The sequence below is a fragment of the Vitis vinifera genome, chromosome 4 (assembly GCF_030704535.1).
Source record: "Vitis vinifera cultivar Pinot Noir 40024 chromosome 4, ASM3070453v1".
NCBI lineage: Eukaryota > Viridiplantae > Streptophyta > Magnoliopsida > Vitales > Vitaceae > Vitis > Vitis vinifera.
Window position 1 is genome coordinate 17,334,371 of NC_081808.1, and position 26,050 is coordinate 17,360,420.

The window sequence follows — 26,050 nt, forward strand, 5'->3', positions numbered from 1 at the left end:
CTCATCCTCTCTCTTCCCTACCTCTCCATTCTGTCTTTTATGCCCCTGAGTGTCCTTTTAATCTTATTTCCATCAGCCAAATAACTTGCACTCTTAACTGTTCTATCACTTTTTCTGATAAATCTGTGATCTTGCAGGACCGGAGTACGGGGAAGACGATTGACATAGGGCGTGAGTCTCAAGGCCTCTATCACCTCACATCACCTTCATCTCCTGGAGCTTGCATTTCCACCGATGCTCCTCTTCTCATTCACAGTCGTCTGGGTCATCCTAGTCTCTCTAAGTTCCGGAAGATGGTCCCTCGTTTTTCCACTTTGTCGTCGCTTGCGTGTGAGTTGTGTCAGCTTGGGAAACATACTCGTATCTCGTTCCCAAAGCGTTTGAATAATCAGGCAAAGTCTCATTTTGAACTTGTCCACACTGATGTTTGGGGTTCGTGTCGGACCACGTCTACTTTAGGATTTTAGTATTTTGTCACTTTCATTGATGACTATTCAAGATGTACTTGGTTATTTTTAATGAAAAATCGAGCTGAGTTATTCTCTATTTTCCAGAAATTTTATGTTGAAATCCAAACACAATTCAATGTTTCTATTCGAGTGTTACGCAGTGACAATGCTCGGGAATATTTTTTTACACCCTTTACTTCTTTTATGTCCCAACATGGGATCCTCCATTAGTCATCTCGTACTCATACTCCTCAACAAAATGGGGTTGCCGAATGTAAAAATCGACATCTTGTTGAGACAGTTCGTACCCTCCTTCTCCATAGTCATGTTCCTTTTCGTTTGTGGGGGGATGCTGTTCTTACAACCTGTCACTTTGATTAATCGTATGCCCTCATCTATATTACATGACCAAATCCCTCATTCCCTCATTTTTCCTACCCAACCTCTTTATTTCCTTCCTCCTCGTGTCTTTGGCTGTACTTGTTTTGTTCATACTCTTACACCTGGACAGGACAAGCTCTCCGCCAAGGCTACGAAATGCATCTTCTTAGGATATTCTCGACTTCAGAAGGGCTATTGTTGTTATTCCCCTAACACTCATCGTTATTTTCTCTCCGCTGATGTCATCTTCTTTGAGGACTCTCCATTCTTCTCATCCTCTGAATCTCTTCCCATTTCTGAAGTATTGCCACTTCCCTATATATCCCCTCCTTCAGATGCGCTCTCTTGTCCTCTTCAGGTTTATCATCGTCGACATTGTGCTGTTGCTCCTCCTTTCTCTTCAGTTGAGGTACCTGACGACTCACCTCCTGTCCCACCGATTTCTCTTACCCCGACCGTATCATCTGCTGACCATTTGCCTATTGCTCTTCGGAAAGGTAATCGATCTACTCGTAATTCTCATCCTATTTATAATTTTTGAGCTACCATCGATTATCTTCATCTTATTCTGCCTTTGTCTCTACTTTATCCTCTGTTTCACTTCCTAAGAGCACTAGTGCGACACTTTCTCATCCTGGGTGGGGACAGACAATGGTTGATGAAATGACTGCTCTGCACTCCAATGGCACATGGGATCTTGTTTCTTTACCTCTTGGTAAATCTACAGTTGGATGTTGTTGGGTCTACACTGTTAAAGTTGGTCCTGATGGTCAGGTTGATCGCCTTAAGGCCCGCTTGGTTGCTAAAGGTTATACTGAGATTTATGGTTGTGACTATGGTGACACCTTCTCTCCTGTTGCCAAGATTGCTTCTGTTCGCTTATTTCTCTCCATGGCAGCTATGTGTCATTGGCCTCTTTATCAGTTGGATATTAAGAATGCTTTCCTTCATGGTGAACTTCTCGAGGAAGTGTATATGGAGCAACCACTTGGTTTTGTTGCTCAGGGGGGGTTTGGTTTAGTGTGCAAGTTACGCCGCTCTCTATATGGCTTGAAACAGTCTCCTCGGGCATGGTTTGGGCGTTTTAGTTCAATTGTTCAAGAGTTTGGAATGCTTCGGAGTGAAGCAGATCATTCAGTTTTCTATCATCATAACTCTTCGAGCCAGTGCATCTATTTGGTAGTTTATGTGGATGTCATTGTCATTACAGGCAATGATCAAGAGGGTATCCAAAGACTAAAACAACACATTTTCAACCACTTTCAAACCAAAGACTTGGGCAAACTTAAGTACTTTCTGGGACTTGAAATAGCTCAATCCAGTTTAGGTGTGGTTATGTCACAAAGGAAGTATGCCTTAGACATCTTAGAAGAAACAAGTATGTTAGAATGTAAACATGTTGATACTCCTATGGATCCAAATGTCAAACTTGTACCAGGACAGGGGGAGCCTCTAAGAGATCTTGGGAGATATCGACGACTTGTAGGCAAACTTAACTACCTCACCATCATTCGGCCAGACATCTCTTTTCCCGTGAGTGTGGTTAGTCAATTTCTACAGTCACCATGTGACAACCATTGGGATGTTGTGATCTGCATTCTTTGATATATTAAAGGAACACCAGGCCAAGGTATGTTGTATGAAGACAGGGGCCATACCCAAATTCTTGGTTACACAGATGCAGACTGGGTTGGTTCACCCTCAGACAGGCGTTCCACCTCAGGGTATTGTGTTTTTATTAGAGGTAACTTAATATCCTGGAAGAGTAAGAAACAAGATGTAGTGGCCAGATCAAGCGCCGAAGCTGAGTATCGAGCTATGACTTTGGCAATATGTGAACTCATATGGTTGAGGCAACTCTTTCAGGAATTGAGATTTGGAAAAGATGAATAGATAAAGCTAGTCTGTGACAATCAAGCCGCATTACATATTGCATTCAATCCATTCTTTCATGAAAGGACCAAACATATTGAAGTTGACTGTCACTTTATTAGAGAAAAGATCACATTAGGGTGTGTTGCTACAAGTTTTGTTAATTCAAATGATCAACTAGCAGACATCTTCATTAAATCTCTTAGAGGCCTTAGGATTAAATACATTTGTAACAAACTTGGTGCATATGACATATATGTTCCAGCTTGAGGGGGAGTGTTGAATATAATGTATTTATAGTGTACAATCTTTCTTTCCTTTCTTAATATAGGTCACATATATGGTAGTTAGTTCAACCTAGCCTTGTATATATATTTCTCTATTATAAGAAGTTAATCATATGAATGAGAATTAAGGTTTTCTCTCTCTCTCTTTCAACAGCAGCAAATCAAATTGTGAATGTAGCACCAAAGTAGTTGTTGTTGTCACCGTTGACGTCCTTACAAAGTCATTGTGAAACTGAGATCGTGCCCTCGGCTTCACACCAGTGACCTTAGCAACAACTGTCATCGTCATATTACAGATCAGAGATTGCGTCATTGCTCTCTACCTCGCCGTTATGTTCTCTGCCTTGTCATTGCCCTTTGTCGTCGACCTTATCTTGACCTCGCACTGTTATCCTCTCAACCTTGCCATCGTGCCATTGTCTCAGCCTCGTTGTTGCCTTTGGATCTCCCTCACACCATTGGCCTTGCCTTCGCCTCATGCCACCACCTTTGCTTGCCAGCTAGGGTTCCAATACGAGCCTCTCCTTTCTAAGTTTGGCTATTTAAGTTGAGTTTTTTAAGTTTGCCTATTTAAGTCTTTGTCTTATAGTTTTTTCAAAAAAAAGAAAAAAAAAAAAGGAAAAAGAAAAAGAAAAAATGTTTGAGATATCAAAAACTAGCGCTGTCACTGCTCAATCTAAAGTAGTGATTACTGGTCATAACATAGGAGAATTGCAGAATATTCAAGCAGCATATATGCTTAATGAGAAGAATTATTTAAAATGATTGTAGCTTGTTCGTACCTTTCTGAGGGGAAAGGGAAATTAAGTCATTTCCTGGGAATTGGACCAAGGAGAGGAGAACCTCGGTTTGATGCCTGGGAGGAGCAAAACTCAATGATTATGGTATGGTTGTAAAACTCAATGATGCTTGAAATTAGTGACACTTGTATGTTCTTAACAACTACTAAAGACATCTAGGAGGTAGTTCACCAGACATACTTGAAGACACTAGATGCAACACAAGTGTACTAAATTAAAGTCGAAACCAGAGTAACAAAACAAGGAAACAAGACAATCATGGATGCCAATATGTTGAAAAATTTATGACAAGAACTTGATCACCATCCATGCATTGAGACAAAATGTCTTGAGGATGTAGCAATCTTAAAGAATTATATTGAAATAGATCGAGTCTATGATTTCTTAGTTGGTCTCAATGCTGAGTTTGACCAAGTTAAAGTTCAAATTTTAAGTAAAGAGCTTCCAACTTTGAATGAGACTATCTTTATTATCCGAGTAGAAGAAAGCAGGATAAGTGTTATGCTTGAACATCAGAATATGGAAGGCTCGACTATGGTTGCTAACGAAGGGAGTGATCAGAAGGCTAGCACTGCTAATAACAAAAAGATTGATTAATCAAGAGCTTCAAACCATGATAATAGGGATAAATTATAGTGTACTTACTACTAGAAGCCTAGACATACATGGAAGAAATGCTGGAAACTTCATTGTAAGCCAACTACATCCAACAAAGAGTGGGGTAACAATGGAGGGCAACAAAGGAATAATGGGCAAGCAAACTTGTCTTTTGTTCAACCAGTTAAACAAGACGAATTCAATTAGGAGGAGATTGAAAAATTGAGAGCTTTGTTGGGAACTCTTGAGAAACCTTCAAGTAAGAAATCTTCAAGTATTTGCTCACTGACACTTCTAGGTAAGTTTCCTATTTCCATTGGATTAAAAGTCTTGGATGAAACCTTTGCTAATTCTTAGGTTTTAGATTCAGGTGCCATATATCACATGACTCATTCATCACACCAATTTAACAACTATAACCCTGGTCGAAGTAGTAGGAAAATCGCCACAACAAATGGTTTATTAACCATTGTCGCAAGTGTAGGAGATGTCCAAATTAGTCCTACACTCACACTTAGAAATGTGCTTCATGTTTCCAAGTTGTCCACTAATCTTGTCTCTATACAAAAGCTTACATAAGAGTTAGGTTACAATGTGACTTTTTACCATACTCGCTGTATATTTTAGGACTAGGACTTGGGGAAGATGATTGGACTTGCTAAGGAACGGAACAAGCTTACCACCTTGAGACATCAAGCGAGTCATTATTATCTTTTCCTTTTGAGCACCACCTCATCAATAAAGAAAAAATTTGGCTTCATCATCGTAGACTTGGACATCTGTCACTTAGAACTTTTAAGATTGTGTTTCCTTTATTTAGGAAATTAGATGTTGAGAGTTTCCATTGTGATGTATGTAATCTTGCTAAACACAAGCGTTCAACCTTTCCCACCAATAATAATAAAAGAAGTTCAGAGCCATTTCATCTAATTCATAGTGATATTTGGGGTCCTTCCCATGTTCCTAATATATCTGACACATGTTGGTTTGTGTCTTGTATCAATGATTGTACTAGGGTCTCTTACATTTTCTTACTTAAACATAAATTTAATGTGAGTTTTGTTCTTCCAAACTTTCATAATATGATAAAAAACCAATTTGGTGTCACTATCAAGGGGTTTTGGTCCGACAATGCCAGAGATGATTTCAATCAAGTCCTAGCCCCATACTTTCAACATGAGGGAATAATTCATGAGTTATCATGTGTCAACACTTCACAACAAAATGGAATTGTTGAGAGGAAAAATGACCACCTTCTTGATACAACACGAACTTTTTTGTTTCAAAAACATGTGCCTAAATCTTATTGGGGGGAAGTTGTCCTAACAATCACACATCTTACAAACCAATTGCCTTCTAGAGTCCCATGGATATACTTTCATCGTTTTATCTTAATATGAGAACCATAAACTATTTCATTCCTAAGATATTTGGGTGTGTGTCCTTTGTGCATGTTCATAGTCCAAACAAGAGAAAATTAGACCCAAAAGCAATCAAATGTATTTTTGTGGGATATTCATCAACTCAAAAGGGGTATAAGTGTTACCATCCACCATCCCCCCCCCCCCCCCCCCCCCCCCCCCCCCCCTTCCCCTTTTTTTTTGGTCTTAGCAGATGTTACTTTCAACGAGAGTGAGTCCGATTTTCCTGCTCCTTATCTTTAGAGGTAGAATTCTATCAAGGAAAACAAGGATTGAGATTTGTATCTCATTGATCTCTTACTCATTAACCCTCCTACAATCTTTGGTCCAATGTTTGATATAGCATCCGTACCCTACTTCTTTGAACCCAAGTCATTGCCGCTTGAGTCTACTCCTGAGAATTGAATGACTGACAAAGTGTACTCAAAGAAGAAAGTTGCAATCCCTACACTTATATAAGTTTAAGAATTTGAACCAGCTTTTGGAAGTGAGGTAATAGTTTCTCATTTTTCCTCACAAACCGAGTCAAAACTTTAGTCTGAAAAATTTATAAATCAAAATCTTTTTATTGCCATCAGGAAAGGAACGAGGGAATGCACTAAACACCTTTTGTATCCACTTTCCCATGTTGTATCATTCGAAAAATTGTCTCCATCCCATAAGAGTTTTCTCATAAGTTTGAACAATATTCATATTCCTGCCACTCTATTCAAGACTTTATCTAATGAAAATTGAAGACAAGCCAAGAATGTGGAAATGGAAGCTCTAGAGAAAAATAAAAACTTAGGAGTTGGTAGATTTGCCTGCAGAAAAAAGGCTAGTAGGATGTAAGTGGGTCTATACTATTAAGTATATACCAAATGAGACATTAGAGAGGTATAAGGTGAGATTGGTAGCTAAAGTATCCACTCAGATATATGACGTGGATTATGTAGAGACATTTGCTCTGGTTGCTAAGATGAACATAGCCAAAATTTTGTTATCATTGGCAACAAATTATAATTGGGATTCACAATAGTTCGATGTCAAAAATACATTTGTGAATGGAGATCTAGAAGAAGAGATTTATATGAAAATTCCTCCAGGATTTGGAAATGACCTAACCACTAAAAAAGTGTGTAAATCAAAGAAAGCTCTATACGGGCTGAAACAGTCTCCAAGGGTTTGGTTTGGAAGGTTTGCAAAAGTAATGGAAAATATGAGATATAAAGTCAGGGAGATCATACATTGTTTATCAAGCATTCAAATTCAAGGGAGTCACAACTCTTTTGGTATATGTAGACGACATCATCATGACGGGAAATGAACTAAAGAGGCAGACTTTGAGATAATGCTTAACTAAGGAATTTGAGATTAAAGAGTTAGGAAGGTTGAAATACTTCATAGGAATTGAGGTTGCACATTCTAAGCAGGAGATTTTTATTTCTCAGTAGAAATATGTAACAGACCTTCTCAAGGAAACAAGGAAGTTGGTGTGTAAACCGGTAAGAACACCAATAGATCCTAATCATAAGCTTGGAGAGACTAAGGAAGATACTACGGAGATAGAGAGATGTATCAATGTTTGGTAGGAAGATTCATTTGTCTCTCACACAAGACGGGATATAACATATGCTGTGAGTGTGATTAGTTAGTTCATGCACAATCCAAAAGAGGTTTATTTGCAAGTTGCTAACCAAGTATTGAAGTACCTTACGGGGTCTTCAAGAAAGGGCATCCTATTTAAACAAGGTTCGAGACTAGTATTTAAAACATACACAGATGCACATTATGCTGGATCTGTGGTTGATAGAAGATCAACTATTGGGTATTGCACCCTTCTTGGTGGGAATCTGGTGACATGGAGAAGTAAGAAACAAAGTTTGGTGGCAAGGTTCAGTGCATAAGCAGAATTTCGAGTAATGACCCAAGGAGTTTGTGAGTTACTATGGTTGAATACTATTTTGGAGGATTTGAAGATTAAATGGGATGAGCCAATGAGACTTTACTAGGACAATAAATTTGCAATCAGTATTGCACATAATCTAGTGCAACATGATTGAACTAAACAAAGAAATTGATAGACATTTTATCAAGGAGAAGTTAGATAGTGGATTGATTTGTACTCCTTATGTATCTATTGACCACTAACTTGTGGATATACTCACAAAAGGTTTAAGCAGTACAAAGTTTCAAACAAGTGTATCCAAGCTGGGAATGGAAAACATTTATTCACCAACTTGAGGGGGAGTGTGGAAGAATGGAATTAGGGAAGTTGTGATTTTGTAAAGAGAATTTGACAATCCCGTGATCGAAGGGATATGTTGTAATTGAGTTATGAAAGTTCTTAAAATGCTAGGATTTTTTGTATATATATATGTGTGTGTGTGTGTGAGAGAGTCTTTGTATAGAAAACGATTATGGAAATTTTTTTTTTACCTTGTATTCTTTCCATCTCTCTTCTACATTTATGCTTCTTTTAAGAGTGTAAATTGTGATTCCTTTCTTCCCAAGTGTGATTGCTTAGGAAACCTTGGATGTAATTGCCAAAGGTTTTTTTCTTTTTTCTTTTTAATTTATTTATTCTAGTCATCTTTTAGTTTTCTCTCCTTATTCTATAACACAAGAAGGTTGTATAGTGTTAGAAAATTTAAGATTATGCAACACTTAATATAGGACTCCCTTTCCTAGTTGGAATATGACTCATTTTCCTAATGTAGTTAGAAGTTACATAAAAGAAAGCAGAAATTTCACCCAAAAAAACAGGAGGCAAACTAAAACCAATCCTAATAAAATAAATACACTCCAAACAAACCCAACCATAAGCTACTAGTTCAGCCAATGCCAAAAATATAAAATCACAAAACTATCCTTGCTGAAATAATCGTATAATAAAACCTAAATTTATCACATGAGGTCCTAAGAGGAACTTAAATGCTCATTTGCATCTTAAATTCAGGCTTGGGCATTTGAACCATTTTTTTTCCTTTTCTCTTCTAAGTCTTCAAATTCTGACATTGTTCCCCATCACTTTATTAACAATTAAAAGAGTATATTTTTTTTTACTATCCCCATCATCTCTTTTGAACCTTCTCTGCTTAGCAAATTGGGTTTTGTATCTCCATTTGACCTCTAGTTCCTTGTTGCATTTTTTTTGTTTTTGGGATAATAGTGGATTTCATTGACACCATCCGTTGGAAAGATGATGTCAATCAGTATTGCACATAATCTAGTGCAACATGATTGAACTAAACACAAAAATTGATAGACATTTTATCAAGGAGAAGCTAGATAGTGGATTGATCTGTACGCCTTATGTATCTATTGACCACTAACTTGTGGATATACTCACAAAAGGTTTAAGCAGTACAAAGTTTCAAACAAGTGTATCCAAGCTGGGAATGGAAAACATTTATTCACCAACTTGAGGGGGAGTGTGGAAGAATGGAATTAGGGAAGTTGTGATTTTGTAGAGAGAATTTGACAATCCCGTGATCGAAGGGATGTGTTGTAATTGAGTTATGAAAGTTCTTAAAATGCTAGGATTTTTTGTATATATATATATATATATGTGAGTCTCTGTATAGAACATGATTATGGAAATTTTTTTTTTACCTTGTATTCTTTCCATCTCTCTTCTACATTTGTGCTTCTTTTAAGAGTGTAAATTGTGATTCCTTTCTTCCCAAGTGTGATTGCTTAGGAAACCTTGGATGTAATTGCCAAAGGTTTTTTTCTTTTTTTTTTTTTTAATTTATTTATTCTAGTCATCTTTTAGTTTTCTCTCCTTATTCTATAACACAAGAAGGTTGTATAATGTTAGAAAATTTAAGATTATGCAACACTTAATATAGGACTCCCTTTCCTAGTTGGAATATGACTCCTTTTCCTAATGTAGTTAGAAGTTACATAAAAGAAAGCAGAAATTTCACCCAAGAAAACAGGAGGCAAACTAAAACCAATCCTAATAAAATAAATACACTCCAAACAAACCCAACCATAAGCTGCTAGTTCAGCCAATGCCAAAAATATAAGTCACTAAACTACCCTTGCTGAAATAATCGTATAATAAAACCTAAATTTATCACATGAGGTCCCAAGCGGAACTTAAATGCTCATTTGCATCTTAAATTCAGGCTTGGGCATTTGAACCATTTTTTTCCTTTTCTCTTCTAAGCCTTCAAATTCTGACATTGTTCCCCATCACTTTATTAACAATTAAAAGAGTATATTTTTCTTTACTATCCCCATCGTCTCTTTTGAACCTTCTCTGCTTAGCAGATTGGGTTTTGTATCTCCATTTGACCTCTAGTTCCTTGTTGCATTTTTTTGTTTTTGGGATAATACTGGATTTCATTGACACCATCCGTTGGAAAGATGATGCAATTCGTGGATTGACAAGTGCAATTGTTCCAAAAACTGGTCAAGCTTCAGGATTTGGTGTGCATTATTGAGTAGATTTTAGATCTCCTCTGTTATCATACATAATTCACCAGAATCCAGTGGATCAAAGGAGTATATTTGGAGATTCTAAACTGCTGGAAAGCAATATTTTGATCATTCCATCATCCATGTGAAATTTATCAAGGTTGTCCGTATCATCTTAGCTACCTCTAGATTCTCTTTGATTTTGCTTGATTAACATGAAATTTCCTAAAGGTTTTTTTCCTTTTTTATAGAACTTTTTACAACCACTTGGTAAAATTTAAGCTATTTGGCAGTTATTATTCGTTGTTCAGTTACTGTGTTTTCCAGATGCAGCTCTTATTTCATGTTTTTTCTGTTCTTATGGCCTTCTGTCTGGATGTTTCATTGCTATGGGCCTGACTGTGGTCAAACTGTTGTTGCTGCAACTCTTTCTTCCAAAGTTATTGCTCATCGGTGGCATGATTTCTTCCATAACTAATGTCTTTGATGTTACTTCTTCTCTCTTTGGAGTAAGTATCTATTTTGGAGTTTGGTCTTGTCAATTTGTAAGGATCAGAAAAGTTTTTTTCCTTTTAGGATGAACAAGCACCATCTTCTCCTTTGAAGTTGGCTTATAGAACATTCAGTCTCTTGTTAGGCATTGTTGCAAGTATGGTAGTTGCAGGTGGCATTTCTCCAGGTTGGTGGGAGGTTGGATTCTGTCCTATGGCTGAGCTATGAACTTGTTGAGGGGTGGAGTTTGGTTGCAATATCTTCTATTGTGGTTCACTGAATAGGTGATTTGGAGGTTGTTGAGTAGCATGGGGAGGTGAAGCAGGGGGTGTGTTTGCTGGTGATGGTTCTGACTTTGCTTCCCTAGTTTACAGGGGGCTTTGAGTTTTGACCCTGTGGTGTCAGGGAAATGAAATCTACCATCTGAAGAATCTCATTACAGGGATTCCCTTCTTTATAACCCTGCCAAACAATAAAAATTGTAATGAAATTGAAATTCATATCTGCAATTGGGCTATTGAAACGGATATTTCAGAATTTTTTCCTTGCTATGGATGAGATTTATGGCGAATGATTCAAGAAGGAAATAAAAAACAAAGATTGTTAAGAAGTAATCTAAGAGAGATGGGAATATTGTGCAATTATAGTATAGGAGGGGAAGTGTGATTAATTGTCAATGCTAAGGCATTCTGCTAGAGACAAATGGAACATCTGTTGCATCCAAAGGAGCTTTGATGTTAAACTGAACTTTTGAATATTGCTTCTTTCAGTTCTTAATAATCTCTTTCACTCAATTTTAACTGTTACAAGATTTATTCCAGTTCGATTTAATTCAGGCATGCACATGCATTGAAAAGTAATAATGAGGAAGGACATGAAATCCTAGGTCTGCTGAAGGTATTTTGTTCAATTTGTCATTAGAAGAACAGACGGCCTATATGAATTTGAAGGGCTTGCAAATATTATATTTTAGGTCCTAGCTGCAGTTGATATATTTTTTTTTTTCCTGTTAAGCTTCTTATTTGTCAGAGGAATTAAATTCATGCTTTAGTTTACAGATGGTTAAAAATGGATGGTAGGGAAAGCTATTGATGTTGGTGGCATCTTGCCATAAACTACTTTATGGAGTCCATTTCCAAATGTTGAAATTTCAACATTATCCTTTCTTCTAGGTTCTTTTAGCACATATCAGTCAACATTAGGTTGGAGAGCATTTTGGCTGATCCAGGGTTGAATGGGTAGGTGTATTCTTGAATAAAATTTTCTTGCTCAGAAGAAATTGTTTCTTTATGCTTTGGTTTTTCTCTCTTTTATATGAGGGCTATCTTCATGTGAAAATTGGACAGTGCCTGAACTTTCTAATCAGATTTGTTGCTTTGATTATGCCTAAAATTTTTCCTTCCGTTTTTGTGTGTATCTGCAAATTGCTGACTTTAATTTAGAATACTTTTGTTGAAATTTGGCATTCAAAGTTAGGATTTTAATTTAGGAAAGTATTTTAGGAATAAAAAAGGAGAGATCATTTAGGATATTTCTTTAGGATTCAGTTTCCTATTTTTAGGAGAGAATCAAGCTAGATTGATATTTTCTTATTCAGTCATTTGTGTATATATATGTGTATGGTGTGCACCGAATAAAAAAAAAAGGAATTCAGAAATTCTTCATGGTATCAGAGCCAGCTTTCTGAAACCCTAATCCCTTCTGGCCGCCTCTTATTCAGGCCATCATTCATTCCGGCCAAGTCTCTCTGGCCATCTCTCAATCCGACCATCTTTCTCTCTGGCCATCTCTCATTCCGGCCATCAGTCCCTGTTCTCAGAGCCAAGGGAGAAAACCTAATTCTTTCCAGTTTCCCTGTGTCATCAATTCCGGGAAACGACTTTTCGGTTGGTCGAATCGTCGCCAGAAAACATTCACCGCCGGCGACTTTTCTGGCGACGTCTTTTTCCCACACCGCAAGGAGCGCTTGGAGGAGATCTCCAATTTTTCCCAAAACACCGGAGCCAGAAAACCACCCATGCGCCGGCCACGCGCGTTTTTCCGGCCGATGACTACATCTCACGCGCCGGCGCGTGAGGGTGCGTGAGCCACTTTCCGGCGACGCGCTTCCTCCTCCAGCCTCGCCTGACGCCGACTAGCCACCCTTTATACCTGTTTCTGCCATCCGAGCCCTGCACGTGCCTCTTTTGGGGTTCTTTTGCCTCCGCGGGCCCTCCGAACAGTTTTTCCGGCGTCCTCCGACTATTTTTTTTTTCAACCCCAATCCCTGCACGTGCCTTGGGAAGTGTTCTACTACCTTTCCGGTGGTGCCACGGTTGTTTTTCTTTTCCATTAGGCCGATATCTCTGGTTTTTTCTCTTCCCAATTTCTAGCAACCATATTCGGCTGTCTTCCTCATCTCCATGACAAAATACGGAATGACATCATCACAAGTATCCAGCGTCACGACACCAGAATCTGGGGGCAGTTATGAAATTCCAAACCTTGGTGGCAGTGATTCCTCTCCTATTCTTATCACAGGACACAAATTAAATGGCCATAACTATTTACAGTGGTCACAATCTGTGTTGCTGTTCATTTGCGGTAAAGGAAAGGATGAGTACCTCATTGGAGAAGCAGCCATGCCAGAAACTACAGAACTGGGTTTCAGGAAGTGGAAGATTGAAAACAGCATGATCATGTCATGGCTTATCAATTCCATGAACAATGACATGGGTGAAAATTTCTTGCTGTTTGGGACTGCAAAGGACATATGGGATGCAGCTAAAGAAACTTACTCAAGTTCTGAAAATACTTCAGAACTTTTTCAGGTTGAATCAGCCCTACATGACTTCCGCCAAGGAGAGCAGTTAGTTACTCAGTATTACAACACACTCACAAGGTATTGGCAGCAACTTGACTTATTCGAGACTCACTCATGGAAATGTTCGGATGATGCAGCAACATATAGGCAAATTGTGGAACAAAAGAGACTGTTCAAGTTTTTCCTAGGACTAAACAGGGAATTGGATGATGTTAGAAGCCGAATCATGGGCATTAAACCCCTGCCAAGTCTCAGGAAGGCTTTTTCAGAGGTTAGGCGTGAAGAAAGTAGAAAGAAAGTGATGATGGGATCCAAAGAGCAACCTGCCCCAACATTGGATGCCTCTGCCCTTGTTGCTCAGTCATTTAATAGTAGTGGTGGAGATCGTCAGAAACGGGATAGGCCTTGGTGTGATTATTGTAAGAAACTAGGCCATTATAAGGAGGCTTGCTGGAAGCTTCATGGCAAACCGGCTGATTGGAAACCAAAGCCACGGTTTGACAGAGATGGCAGAGCACACGTGGCTGCCAACTCTGAGAGCACATCTGTTCCCGATCCGAGTCCATTCAACAAAGAGCAGATGGAGATGCTACAAAAACTATTAAGCCAAGTTGGCAGTGGCAGTACTACCGGGATAGCCTTCATTGCTAATCGAGGAGGAATGAAGCCGTGGATAGTGGACACAGGTGCTTCTGATCACATGACAGGAGATGCTGCCATTCTTCAAAATTACAAGCCAAGTAATGGTCATTCATCCGTCCATATTGCTAATGGTTCAAAGTCAAAAATTGTCGGGACAGGTTCCATAAAACTTACTAAAGACTTGTATCTTGACTCTGTTCTCCATGTTCCAAACTTGGATTGTAATCTTTTGTCCATTAGCAAATTGGCCCGTGATCTCCAATGTGTTACTAAATTTTATCCAAACTCGTGTGTTTTTCAGGACTTGAAATCGAGGAAGATGATTGGTAGTGTTGAACTGTGTTCCGGGCTCTACCTCCTCCCATGTGGCCAATTCTCAAACCAAGTCTCTCAAGCAAGTTGCGTACAGTCTCAGAGTATGTTAGAGTCTTTCAATTCTGTGTCAAATTCTAAGGTCAATAAAGATAGTGAGATTATAATGTTACACTATCGCCTTGGTCATCCTAGCTTTGTTTACCTTGCAAAATTGTTTTCTAAATTATTTATCAATAAAAATCCAGCATCTTATCACTGTGAAATTTGTCAGTTTTCAAAGCATACTCGAACAGTATATCCTCAAATCCCATACAAACCTTCGACTGTTTTCTCTCTAGTACATAGTGATGTGTGGGGTCCCTCTCGGATAAAAAATATTTCTGGCACTCGATGGTTTGTGACATTCGTTGATGATCATACACGGGTAACATGGGTTTTCCTTATGAAAGAAAAGTCAGAGGTCGGGCACATTTTTCAAACCTTCAATCTTATGGTTCAAAATCAATTCAATTCCAAAATTCAAGTCCTCAAGTCAGATAATGCAAAGGAATACTTTACTAGTAGTCTCAGTACTTATCTTCAAAATCACGGCATTATCCACATAAGTTCTTGCGTTGACACCCCACAACAAAATGGGGTAGCTGAATGCAAGAATAGACATCTCTTAGAGGTTGCCCGGTGCCTTATGTTTTCCTCTAATGTTCCAAACTATTTCTGGGGGGAGCCATTCTCACAGCTACCTATTTGATTAACTGTATGCCATCCAGAGTGCTTACCTTTCAATCCCCACGTCAACTTCTCTTAAAAATATTCCCTCACACCCGTGTAGCCTCTTCTGATTTACCACTCAAAGTATTTGGTTGCACGGCATTCGTTCATGTGTATCCTTACAATCGTAGCAAATTTGCTCCTCGAGCCAACAAGTGCATTTTCCTTGGGTATTCTCCAACCCAAAAAGGGTACAAATGCTATTCTCCAACCAACAAAAGATTTTACACCACCATGGACGTCTCTTTCTTTGAACATGTCTTCTTCTATCCCAAATCTCATGTTCAGGGGGAGAGCATGAATGAACATCATCAAGTTTGGGAGTCTCTTCTTGAGGCTGTACCTTTTTCTCACTCAGAGTCACCAAATCCTTCCCAATCCGCGCCCACTGAGTTGTCCACACCCATGCCGTCATCAGTCTAGCCAGCCCAGCTCACAAATGTTCCTTCTCCCGTGACCATCCAGTCTCCCATGCCTATTCAACCTATAGCTCCACAACTTGCTAATGAGAACTTACAAGTTTACATCAGGAGGAGGAAAAGACAGGAATTAGAGCACGGATCACAGCCAACATGTGGCCAATATATTGACTCCATTTCAAGTCTACCTGAAGAGAACATAGGTGAGGATAGGGCTGGAGAGGTGTTAATTCCCAGCATTGATGATTCTACTCTGCCGATTGCATTGAGGAAGGGTGTTAGGAGATGTACAGATCATCCAATTGGGAATTATGTTATGTATGAAGGGCTATCACCATCTTACAGAGCATTTGCTACTTCTCTTGATGATACTCAGGTTCCCAACACAATACAAGAGGCATTCAAAATTTCAGAATGGAAGAAGGCAGTACAAGATGAGATTGATGCACTTGAGAAGAATGGGACATGGACTATCACAGATTTGCCGGTTGGGAAGAGGCCCGTGGGGTGCAAGTGGATTTTCACCATAAAATACAAAGCAGATGGATCAGTCGAGAGATTCAAGGCTCGTTTGGTAGCTAGAGGGTTTACACAATCCTATGGGATAGACTATCAGGAGACTTTTGCTCTTGTTGCAAAACTGAACACTATCAGGATTCTTCTCTCATTGACTGTCAATCAAGATTGGTGCTTGCAACAACTGAACATAAAAAATGCGTTTCTAAATGATGACCTAGAAGAGGAAGTCTACATGGAAATACCACCTGGTTTCGAAGGAAGTATGACAAAGAATCAGGTTTGCAAGCTTCAAAAATCCTTGTACGGCCTTAAACAATCTCCCCGAGCCTGGTTTGATAGATTCACAAAGGCAGTCTTGAAGTTGGGCTACAAACAAGGTCAAGTTGATCATACTCTATTTGTCAAGAAGTCTCATGCCGGGAAAATGGCCATATTGATAGTCTATGTCGATGATATTATTCTATCTGGGAATGATATGGAGGAATTACAGAATTTGAAGAAGTATTTGTCAGAAGAGTTTGAAGTTAAAGACCTTGGAAATTTGAAATATTTCCTTGGTATGGAAGTGGCTAGATCAAGGAAGGGAATTGTAGTCTCTCAAAGAAAATACATACTTAATCTTCTTAAGGAGATCAGTATGCTTGGATGCAAACCAATTGATACTCCTATGGATAGTCAGAAGAAACTTGGTATCGAGAAAGAGAGTACACCGGTAGACAGGGGGAGATATCAGCGACTCGTCGGGCGCTTGATTTATCTCTCACACACTCGGCCAAATATTGGTTTTGCAGTGAGTGCTGTAAGTCAATTCATGCACAGCCCCACTGAGGAACACATGGAAGCAGTCTACAGGATTCTTAGATATTTAAAAATGACACCAGGGAAAGGTCTATTCTTCAAAAAGACAGAGAATAGTGACACTGAAGTATACTCAGATGCGGATTGGACAGGAAACATCATTGACAGGCGGTCCACTTCTGGATATTGTTCTTTTGTCTGGGGAAATCTTGTTACCTGGAGGAGTAAGAAACAATCAGTTGTAGCCAGAAGTAGTGCAGAAGCTGAGTACAGAGCTCTAGCACAGGGAATCTGTGAAGGGATTTGGATAAAAAGGGTTCTTAGTGAACTGGGACAAACGAGTTCATCTCCGATTCTGATGATGTGTGATAATCAGGCAGCTATAAGCATAGCAAAGAACCCCGTGCATCATGACAGGACCAAACACATTGAGATTGAAAGACACTTCATCACAGAGAAGGTGACTAGTGAGACGGTTAAATTGAACTACGTTCCTACCAAGCACCAAACCGTAGACATCCTCACCAAAGCTTTACCTAGGCCTAACTTCAAAGACTTAACTTGCAAGCTGGGATTATATGATATATATTCTCCAGCTTGAGGGGGAGTGTTGAAATTTGGCATTCAAAGTTAGGATTTTAATTTAGGAAAGTATTTTAGGAATAAAAAAGGAGAGATCATTTAGGATATTTCCTTAGGATTCAGTTTCCTATTTTTAGGAGAGAATCAAGCTAGATTGATATTTTCTTATTCAGTCATTTGTGTATATATATGTGTATGGTGTGTACCGAATAAAAAAAAAAGGAATTCAGAAATTCTTCAACTTTAAAATCATTGTTGCTTCATATGTGCGTGTGTATGTGTGTTTGTGTGTGTCTATGTATGTACGTTTTTATATATTGCTCAGTAGCAGGCATGCTGATGCTACCAATGTTTATTTGAAGGATTTTATGCTAATCAGTCTAGTTTTCTCCACCTGATTTGCAGATTGGGGACATAATATTGATGTAGTTGGGTTTTGTTTCCTTGACCTGGCATCAAATTATGTACCCCCAGAGTCACTTGTGGAATGGCTTGACCTTGACAATAAACCGAGGCCTATCTATATTGGATTTGGTAGTCTTGTGAGTTTCCTTTCGCTATTATTTCTTTTAGATATTATATTAACATTTTGATTAGAAAAATGGCATCACATACAAGTAAAAAATAAAAATTCTACTAAAATATATTTAATTTAAAAATTTGTTTTCCAGAGAAGGAAATTTCTGATCATTCTTTATCTGTATAATTTTGTGGGCAAATTTCAAAAGCTTCAATATTACTTATTGGGCTGGTTGTTTCAGGTTTCTCATCCTAATTACCAAATTATGCTTCTTTCTCATCTGTTACTTGAGGGATGGGTAATGGTGCTTGAATTGAAGAATTAAAATATAAATATAATATTTTCTATGTGAAATAGACAATTTCTTATTATGTGCTTGTCTAGATTACAGTCTGAATTATTGGGCACTCCAACTGTTAAGGTTCCTTGTATAGTGAATCTGCTGTAGTTCACTATGATAGTGGGATGAAGGAAGTCTCCTATGACTTCCCCCAAACTAGTATAATGAATATGAAAGTTTGTGTGATTAAAAAGATTGATGAAGACTGGTCCACTAACTACTTGGTACTGGTGATTATTCCCTTCACCCATAGTAATATATGCTTTACTTACAGAGAAAACGTAATGGGTTGAAATTATTTGCATGCGATTAATAATTATCTGAGTATTTTTATGCCTGTAATACTCTTAATGAAATAAATAAAATGTCATTTTTGGTTGTCCCTGGCTCTATGGCTACTTGTCCATGTGCATTTTTTCTTATAAACATCATCTTGACTCCTGAGTTTGCAACAGCCCTTGCCAGAACCAAAGAAAATGACGAATGTAATTGTTCAAGCTCTGCACAAAACTGGACAGAGAGGCATCATTAACAAAGGCTGGGGCGGTCTTGGGGACTGTAAGTCTGTGGTTCCAGTTTTGACCCATTTCATATCTTGTAAAAGCACTAAATATCTTCCGTTACTTAGAACTAACTATTTTAAGTTATGACAGTGGATGGTTTAGACTTGGATTTATCAGAACAACAGCTAAAGGGCCTTGTATGTGTACTGGACAATTGCCCTCATGATTGGCTATTCTTACAATGCAGTGCTGTGGTAAAATTTCAACATCTTCTTGATTGATTTCAGTTCAGTTGAAATAGTTCAGCATTAGATTTGAAATATTGTGTTTCCCCATGTGAACATCAGGACATGTTTACATTAATATGATAAATCATGATTACCATGGCCAGAGGTTTGACAGCAAAATCAATTGCTTCGTTCCACTAATGGCAACTGTTTAATTTTAAATCTTGTTGCTAATGTTGTAATGATGAGGGATAGGAAACATGTGCTTTTTCTCAAGGCTGACACTCTTTGGTAACAATGCCCCCTAGAAACCTGCTAGCTTGGTCCAGGCATCCTGACTCTGCTTTACTAATTCCCGTCAATATATGAAGCACAATCCACATGTTTCTGATCTTCTGCACAAACCATGCTTTATTGACAGCTAACACCAATATCTGATAATGTTCTTGGACTCTATTTTAAAGCATGGAGAGTTCTCTTAACAAGACAGTTGGACTTGATATTTAAGGTGAGTTGCATTAAGGATGTTCTTTTCTAAAGACTCCCATCAACAAGAACGAATGTAGACCCATTGTATCAGTTCTGCCTAATCTGCATCTATATAAGCCTTGTTGCACGTGGCAGTGCCTAGCGAACAGGAGGCACTTCCTAAGAGATAAGGAAGCATATCCACACAACATTCAACCAAATGAAAGTTTTTGGGGCTCATAGATCTGTTAGCCACACTGACAAGTGACCAAGTAAGCAGTTGAGGTTGAGATCATGAGATATATCTATATATATATATATATATATATATATATACATATCCGAGTGTAGAATTTTCAATTACTCAAAGTGATGATTATTAGTAAGATGGTAATCTGTGCAGTCTTATTGTGAGAGCAGTTCCTAATGCTTCCATAGCTTCCCATAGATTTTCTATGAATGCAACAGAACAGCTGGATCAATGATATTTTCTTACAACGAAAACCAATTTAATTCTCAATTTTTTCTTCCATCATCTAGATCCTAAAGAAACTAAGGAATAGTAATTTGGAATTAAAGCAGGCACCAGTTTGGGGAAAGGGAGGACACATCATCTAGTAAGTTTGTTGGCTGTGTTAATTCCTAATGCTTTAGTGATCAATTGTAAATTGTTTTCTACATTTTAAAAACCCTACATTCCAGTAAAGATACCCTTCTTGCCTTTTTTGGAATTTTCTTTGGTGATTTTCTAATGTATTGGTAAAGTTCAATTCCACCTAAAATATACATCTATTGAGTGGTGTGGTGGAATTCTCTAGGTTGGGAAAAATCACATACCTTACTGCTGAAGCGAACCATCTGGACCCATTTGATGCCACTTCAACTTTGTAGGAGTAGATGATAGGCAATAAGAATACTATGAGTTTATGATTTTTTTAGCTGAAGTTAATAGCAAGTTTGCTTCATCTGCTGATCTGAAGATTACTTGTTATGGTAATAAAGACTCCTTCCATGGGCAATCTTCAATAACTGTTTCTTTTTTTTTTTATCTATATGCTTTCCTTCATCTAGTCATCGAATAACTGGGATCATTATACTTGTATATCCTTGTTGGGTATGAGGAGTATTTCCAGATTATCTTCTTGTTTGTGTTAATTATATGCAAAATCAACTGAGTCTGACTACAAGTGGTAATATAGTATTATGTTTATACTGTATTGAAAATGGGATTGTGTGGGAGTTCATGTGGTATGGATATTGATCATCTGTCAATGCATATTTCTTTGATTCATGTTCCAGACATTCATGGTAAATTTTTGTGGTTTCCCACTGGTATGAACTGTGAGTTGGTGTTTCTTCTGCACAATTTCAGGTGCATCATGGGGGTGCTGGAACAACTGCTGCTGGTCTTAGAGCTGCGGTACCCACTAGTACTGCATTTGCTAAATTCTTGATTTTCGTGATTGTTCATTGGCTTATTGAGGCTTCTGCCTTTGCTTTGCTATGTAGTGTCCAACAACCATTGTCCCTTTCTTTGGGGACCAGCCATTCTGGGGAGAGCGGGTGCATGCCAGGGGAGTAGGTCCAGCTCCCATCCCAGTTGATGAGTTTGGGCTTGAGAAGTTGGTTGATGCAATATACTTCATGCTAGATACCGAGGTATTTTCAATCTCAGTAATGTGTAAATGTCAGGTTTAGGGTATTCCCAAGCAGTTACTAGGGCATTATTTTTTATGCAGCTAGTTTCATATACATTCTAGAAACAATGAGGCTGATACATGCATGAAAGGGACCATCTACTGCTTTAAACCATGTTGTTGCTGGTATTGTTAATTTTTTTGTCTCCATGCAAACTATTTGTACTCGTCCTTGTCCAACACCTAACCTGTCTGATTGGGCTTGCGCATGGCATATAAAGCTTAACCTGTTAAGATGTGAGCCCACAACATATATTATATGTGGCATGTTAAGCTTAAGCCATTAGGGCTAACACTAAGCCCACAATGTTTGTCGTACCCTAATTCCCCACACCAGAGGCTGCACTTGATCCGTAATGTATATTATGCTCTAACTCACAATGCATATCGTACTCCAATATCTCAATCTCGCACCACCCCATACCTTAGGTTGCATTGGACTCATAGTTTATATTATGCTCCAATTCCCCCTCTCACGTGCAACCTCATGTCCGAGGCTACACTGGGCCTACAACGTATATTATGTACTAACTTTGTCCTCATGTATGGTCCATAACTGCTCTTAGAAAGGATAACTTTAATTAACTAAAGCTTTGTTTGAAAATTTCAACTATTAGGATTTGAACCCAGCATGTTTCAATAACGGTGATGCTAGAGAGGAGGATAACCCTAAATATAGGCTCTGTTTGGAAACTGTTTTAAAAAATAGTTTTCTAATACAGAAAATACGTAAATAAACTTTTTATAGAAAATAATTTTTTGAAACATATTGTACACAAGTGTAGGTGTTTTCAATTGTTTTTTGAACAACAATCGAAAACATAGAGAATAACTTTTATATTGTACACGGGTGTCTAATACCTTAATAGAGAATAACTTGAAAAAACTATTTTTGATATTTGAGTTTCCAAACAAAATTTTGTTTCTCAAAACAATTGAGAACTATTCTTCTAAACTGTCTTTTGAGAATTGTTTTTGAACCTCTCTCATAATTGCTAAGCAAAAATATAAGCTAATTATGGATTGAAATGCAGGTGAAAGATCGTGCATCTAAATTGGCAGAAGCCATGAAAGACGAGGATGGGGTGACAGGTGCGGTGAACGCCTTCCACAAGCATTTTCCTCGCGAAAAACCCGAGAATGAGGTGGCTACTCCATCAGGATTATGTTCTATAACTCAATGTTTTCGTGGCTTTTGAGCTTTCAAGCTGTTGTTTCATCAACTTAATTTTCTACCATAAATATTTTTGTTCAAGAATCATATTCCATACGTCTTGTACCGTACCATTGCCTAGTTTTTGCATGTGACCCTGGATTCCACTAATTTTGTTATGCAGAAATGGCTTTGTTTTCTCCATTGGAGAACAAAAGTTTTATGATCATGGTTTGAGAGCCTGAGATAAAACAATGGTGCAATGAGATTCCTTATATCCTTAGATGGTGTTTATTTTGTTAACTTTTTGCTGAAAATAATTTGTTTTCAAATTTTAGGTAATTTGTTTTTCTATTTTTTCAAGATTTATTATAAAATTTTAGCTGAATAGAAAAAGTCAAAATATTTGATTTTTTTAAATGAAAAAGTAATATGTTGATTTTTTTAAATTTTTAATGCTTAATAAAAATAAAATATTACAAAATAAATAACTTAATGTTATTAAGTATCATTTAGTTTTAAGTTCCATTTAAAATAAGTAAAGAAAAAATAAACACCACCTTAGGCAATGATTGATTCCTTGAGAAAGAATATGAGGAAGATGATTTTTTTTTCTAAATGCCACCAAAAAAAAAAAAAAAAAAAAGAAATGAAAATGCTAAGGAAAAAGATTTTCCATCTTATTTTAATTAGTCAAAAAAGTTTTCTCTATAGTTAATTTTTTTTTTCTTGATTTTTTTCATGGACATTCAAATGAAGGAAAGTATTTTTAAAAATTGTTTTTTTTTCCTTGTAATTTTCTTTTTTCTAACCAAACATTGTCTAAAAAAAGGTTGAGAGAGAAGTCTTATTTGTTTATTTATTTATTGAAAATTTTAGCACTAGAAGAACTAAGAGAAAGTAATAACTATCTTTTGTATTATATTTTAAAATTTGAAAGTTCTTATCTTATCTTGATTAATGGAATTACATGAACAAGTAGTTCAAATGTGATAATTCTAAACACTAGTTTTTAATCAGAGTTATTTAATTTGTTGTTGAATATATCGATGACGAACAATAGTTGAATAATTTCATGCATAAAAGTAATAAATCGCACAACTTAACACAATAAATGATGTGGAAAAACCACCTATTGAATTTTTTAGAAACTTCGTACATGTAAAAAATCACTGTAATTGGTTGATTAACTATAAATAATCTACTAATTTAAAAGAAAGGTATCCCGTTTCACTTGATTTAATGTACTTCTTAGGATTTTATCATTGAAAAGATTTTTTTCAAGGAAGATCTTGAAAAATTGAGAAATGAAGTACAAAGATAAAATAATGATTAATATCTTGTATGTTATATTCGACTTAATCAAATTAAGTATTTATACCAATAACTTAGGGGTATTGATTTTGAAAAATAAATATAATATTAATTTTATAAAAATACTCCTAAAATGCAAAGATTGGATTGAAAAACACAAATAGTATGTCCAATGTTTGATTGCCCCATAGGGGACATTTGAGCATCATCAACTTGGAAGTCATCGGAAGTTGATAGAAAACTGATGAGAAACTCAAAATTATGATGCATGGGACTTGTAAGAAATGAAAAAAATTACCAACATAAATTAATATACCAACAATATCTCCCATGACAATTTTGTGATAAAGCAAAATAGTACGATGAGGACTCCCATACTCTCACACTAACCTCATTAAACCTATGTCTAAGACAGTGTTTTAACCTCTTTTCACGCAAAATTTACCACCTGTGATTTATAGACATGCAAATGTACTACACACACGAAAAGTAATACGTAGCAAGGAATAATAAAATATGTTTATCAAATACTAGTTCCTTTTTTTGTCACAGGAATGACCAAAAAGAAAAGGAATAATCAAGGACGAAAATATCGAGATATATCGACGATATATCGTGCATTGGAAAATATGAATATAATATATAAGTAAGATATATCAACTAATGGAAATATCGGTAAATATCGACGATATATCAATAATCATAGATATATTGGCGATACAAGCAAAAATCGACCTTGGATGAAAAAAAATAAAAAACCGTCGAAATTTCGGTAATATATTGGTTATATCATAGATGTATAGATGAAAAATAAGTCAAAAATTAAATTATTATAAATAAGTTAATTTTAATTATATTTTGTATACTAATTAAATATAGGACAAATATAAAGTCATAAATAAAATTATCAATACTTAAAAAAAAAAGTCATTTTGTATCAAAATATATACTGATATTTTTAAATAAAATATATAATTTTTAAAAATGTACCAATATTTTTAAATAAAAATCATAAATGTATTTAGATCACATAATTAGTATATTTTTAATAATTTAGTTTTAAATTAATTATTTAATTTTATTTTTATATTCAAGTGTAATAATAGTCTATTGAGAATAAATTAACTTAGTAAATTTTTAAATTTGTACATTTTTACAATTAATTAGTATATTTTCAATAGATGTAAGTAAATTAACTTACTATAGTAATATATTTTAACCACATAATCAGTACATTTGGAATAATTTAGCTTCATAATGAATGTAAACTTACAAAATTTACATTTCTTATCAACCAACATAATATAATTAAATTTAAAATCATAGATCATATCGTACATATATCAATTTCTTCAACAAAACAACTTTAAAATATCTATTATATTTCTAATTTCATTTCTAAGAGTTTTTTTTTTTACATTCCAAAGTTTTGATCCAAGGCAAAAATATGGGGATATATAAATGATATATTGTGCACCGAAAAATATGGATACGATATATAAGTAAGATATATCGACTAATGGAAATATCGACAAATATTGACAATATATTAGTAATCATAGGTATATTGGCGATACAAGCAAAAAACGTCCCTAAATGAAAAAAAATCATAGAAATTTCGGTAATATATCAGTTATATCATAGATATATAGGTAAAAAAATCGGTCAAAAATTAAATTATTATAAATAAGTTAATTTTAATTATATTTTGTATACTAATTAAAGATAGGACAAATATAAAATCATAAATAAAATTATCAATTTTTTTTAAAAAAGTTATTTTTTATCAAAATATATACCGATATTTTTAAATGAAAACATTTTCTTTCAAAATGTACCAATATTTTTAAATAAAAATCATAAATGAATTTAAATCACATAATTAGTATATTTACAATAATTTAGTTTTAAATTACTTATTCAATTTTATTTTGATATTCAAGTGTAATAATATTCTATTGAAAATAAATTAACTTAATACATTTTAAAATTAGTATAACATTGAATTTAAATTAATACATTTTTATAATTAATTAATATATTTTCAATAGATGTAAGTAAATTAACTTAGTAGTAATATATTTGAACCGCATAATTAGTACATTTACAATAATTTAGTTTCGTAATGAATGTACACTTACAAAATTCACATTTCTTATCAACCGACATGATATAATTAAATTTAATATCACAAATCATATCATACATATATCAATTTCTTCAACAAAACAACTTTAAAACATCTATTATATTTCTAATTTCATTTCTAAGAGTTT

At 36.1% G+C, this 26,050-nt stretch overlaps 1 protein-coding gene across 2 annotated transcripts in view; it reads left to right on the top strand.

The window, feature by feature from the left end:
- Window positions 1-22,689, top strand: part of LOC100264986 (sterol 3-beta-glucosyltransferase UGT80A2) — a 56,622-nt gene extending 33,933 nt beyond the window's left edge. For both annotated transcript variants that reach the window (XM_010650972.3, XM_019219524.2), the window contains exons 9-14: window positions 17,958-18,094; window positions 18,868-18,970; window positions 19,066-19,169; window positions 20,983-21,030; window positions 21,120-21,269; window positions 22,342-22,689. In XM_010650972.3, coding sequence (XP_010649274.1) covers window positions 17,958-18,094; window positions 18,868-18,970; window positions 19,066-19,169; window positions 20,983-21,030; window positions 21,120-21,269; window positions 22,342-22,506 — 707 coding nt within the window. In that variant the 3' untranslated portion in view covers window positions 22,507-22,689. The remainder of the gene's footprint in view (window positions 1-17,957; window positions 18,095-18,867; window positions 18,971-19,065; window positions 19,170-20,982; window positions 21,031-21,119; window positions 21,270-22,341) is intronic.
- Window positions 22,690-26,050: the final 3,361 nt, after the last annotated feature.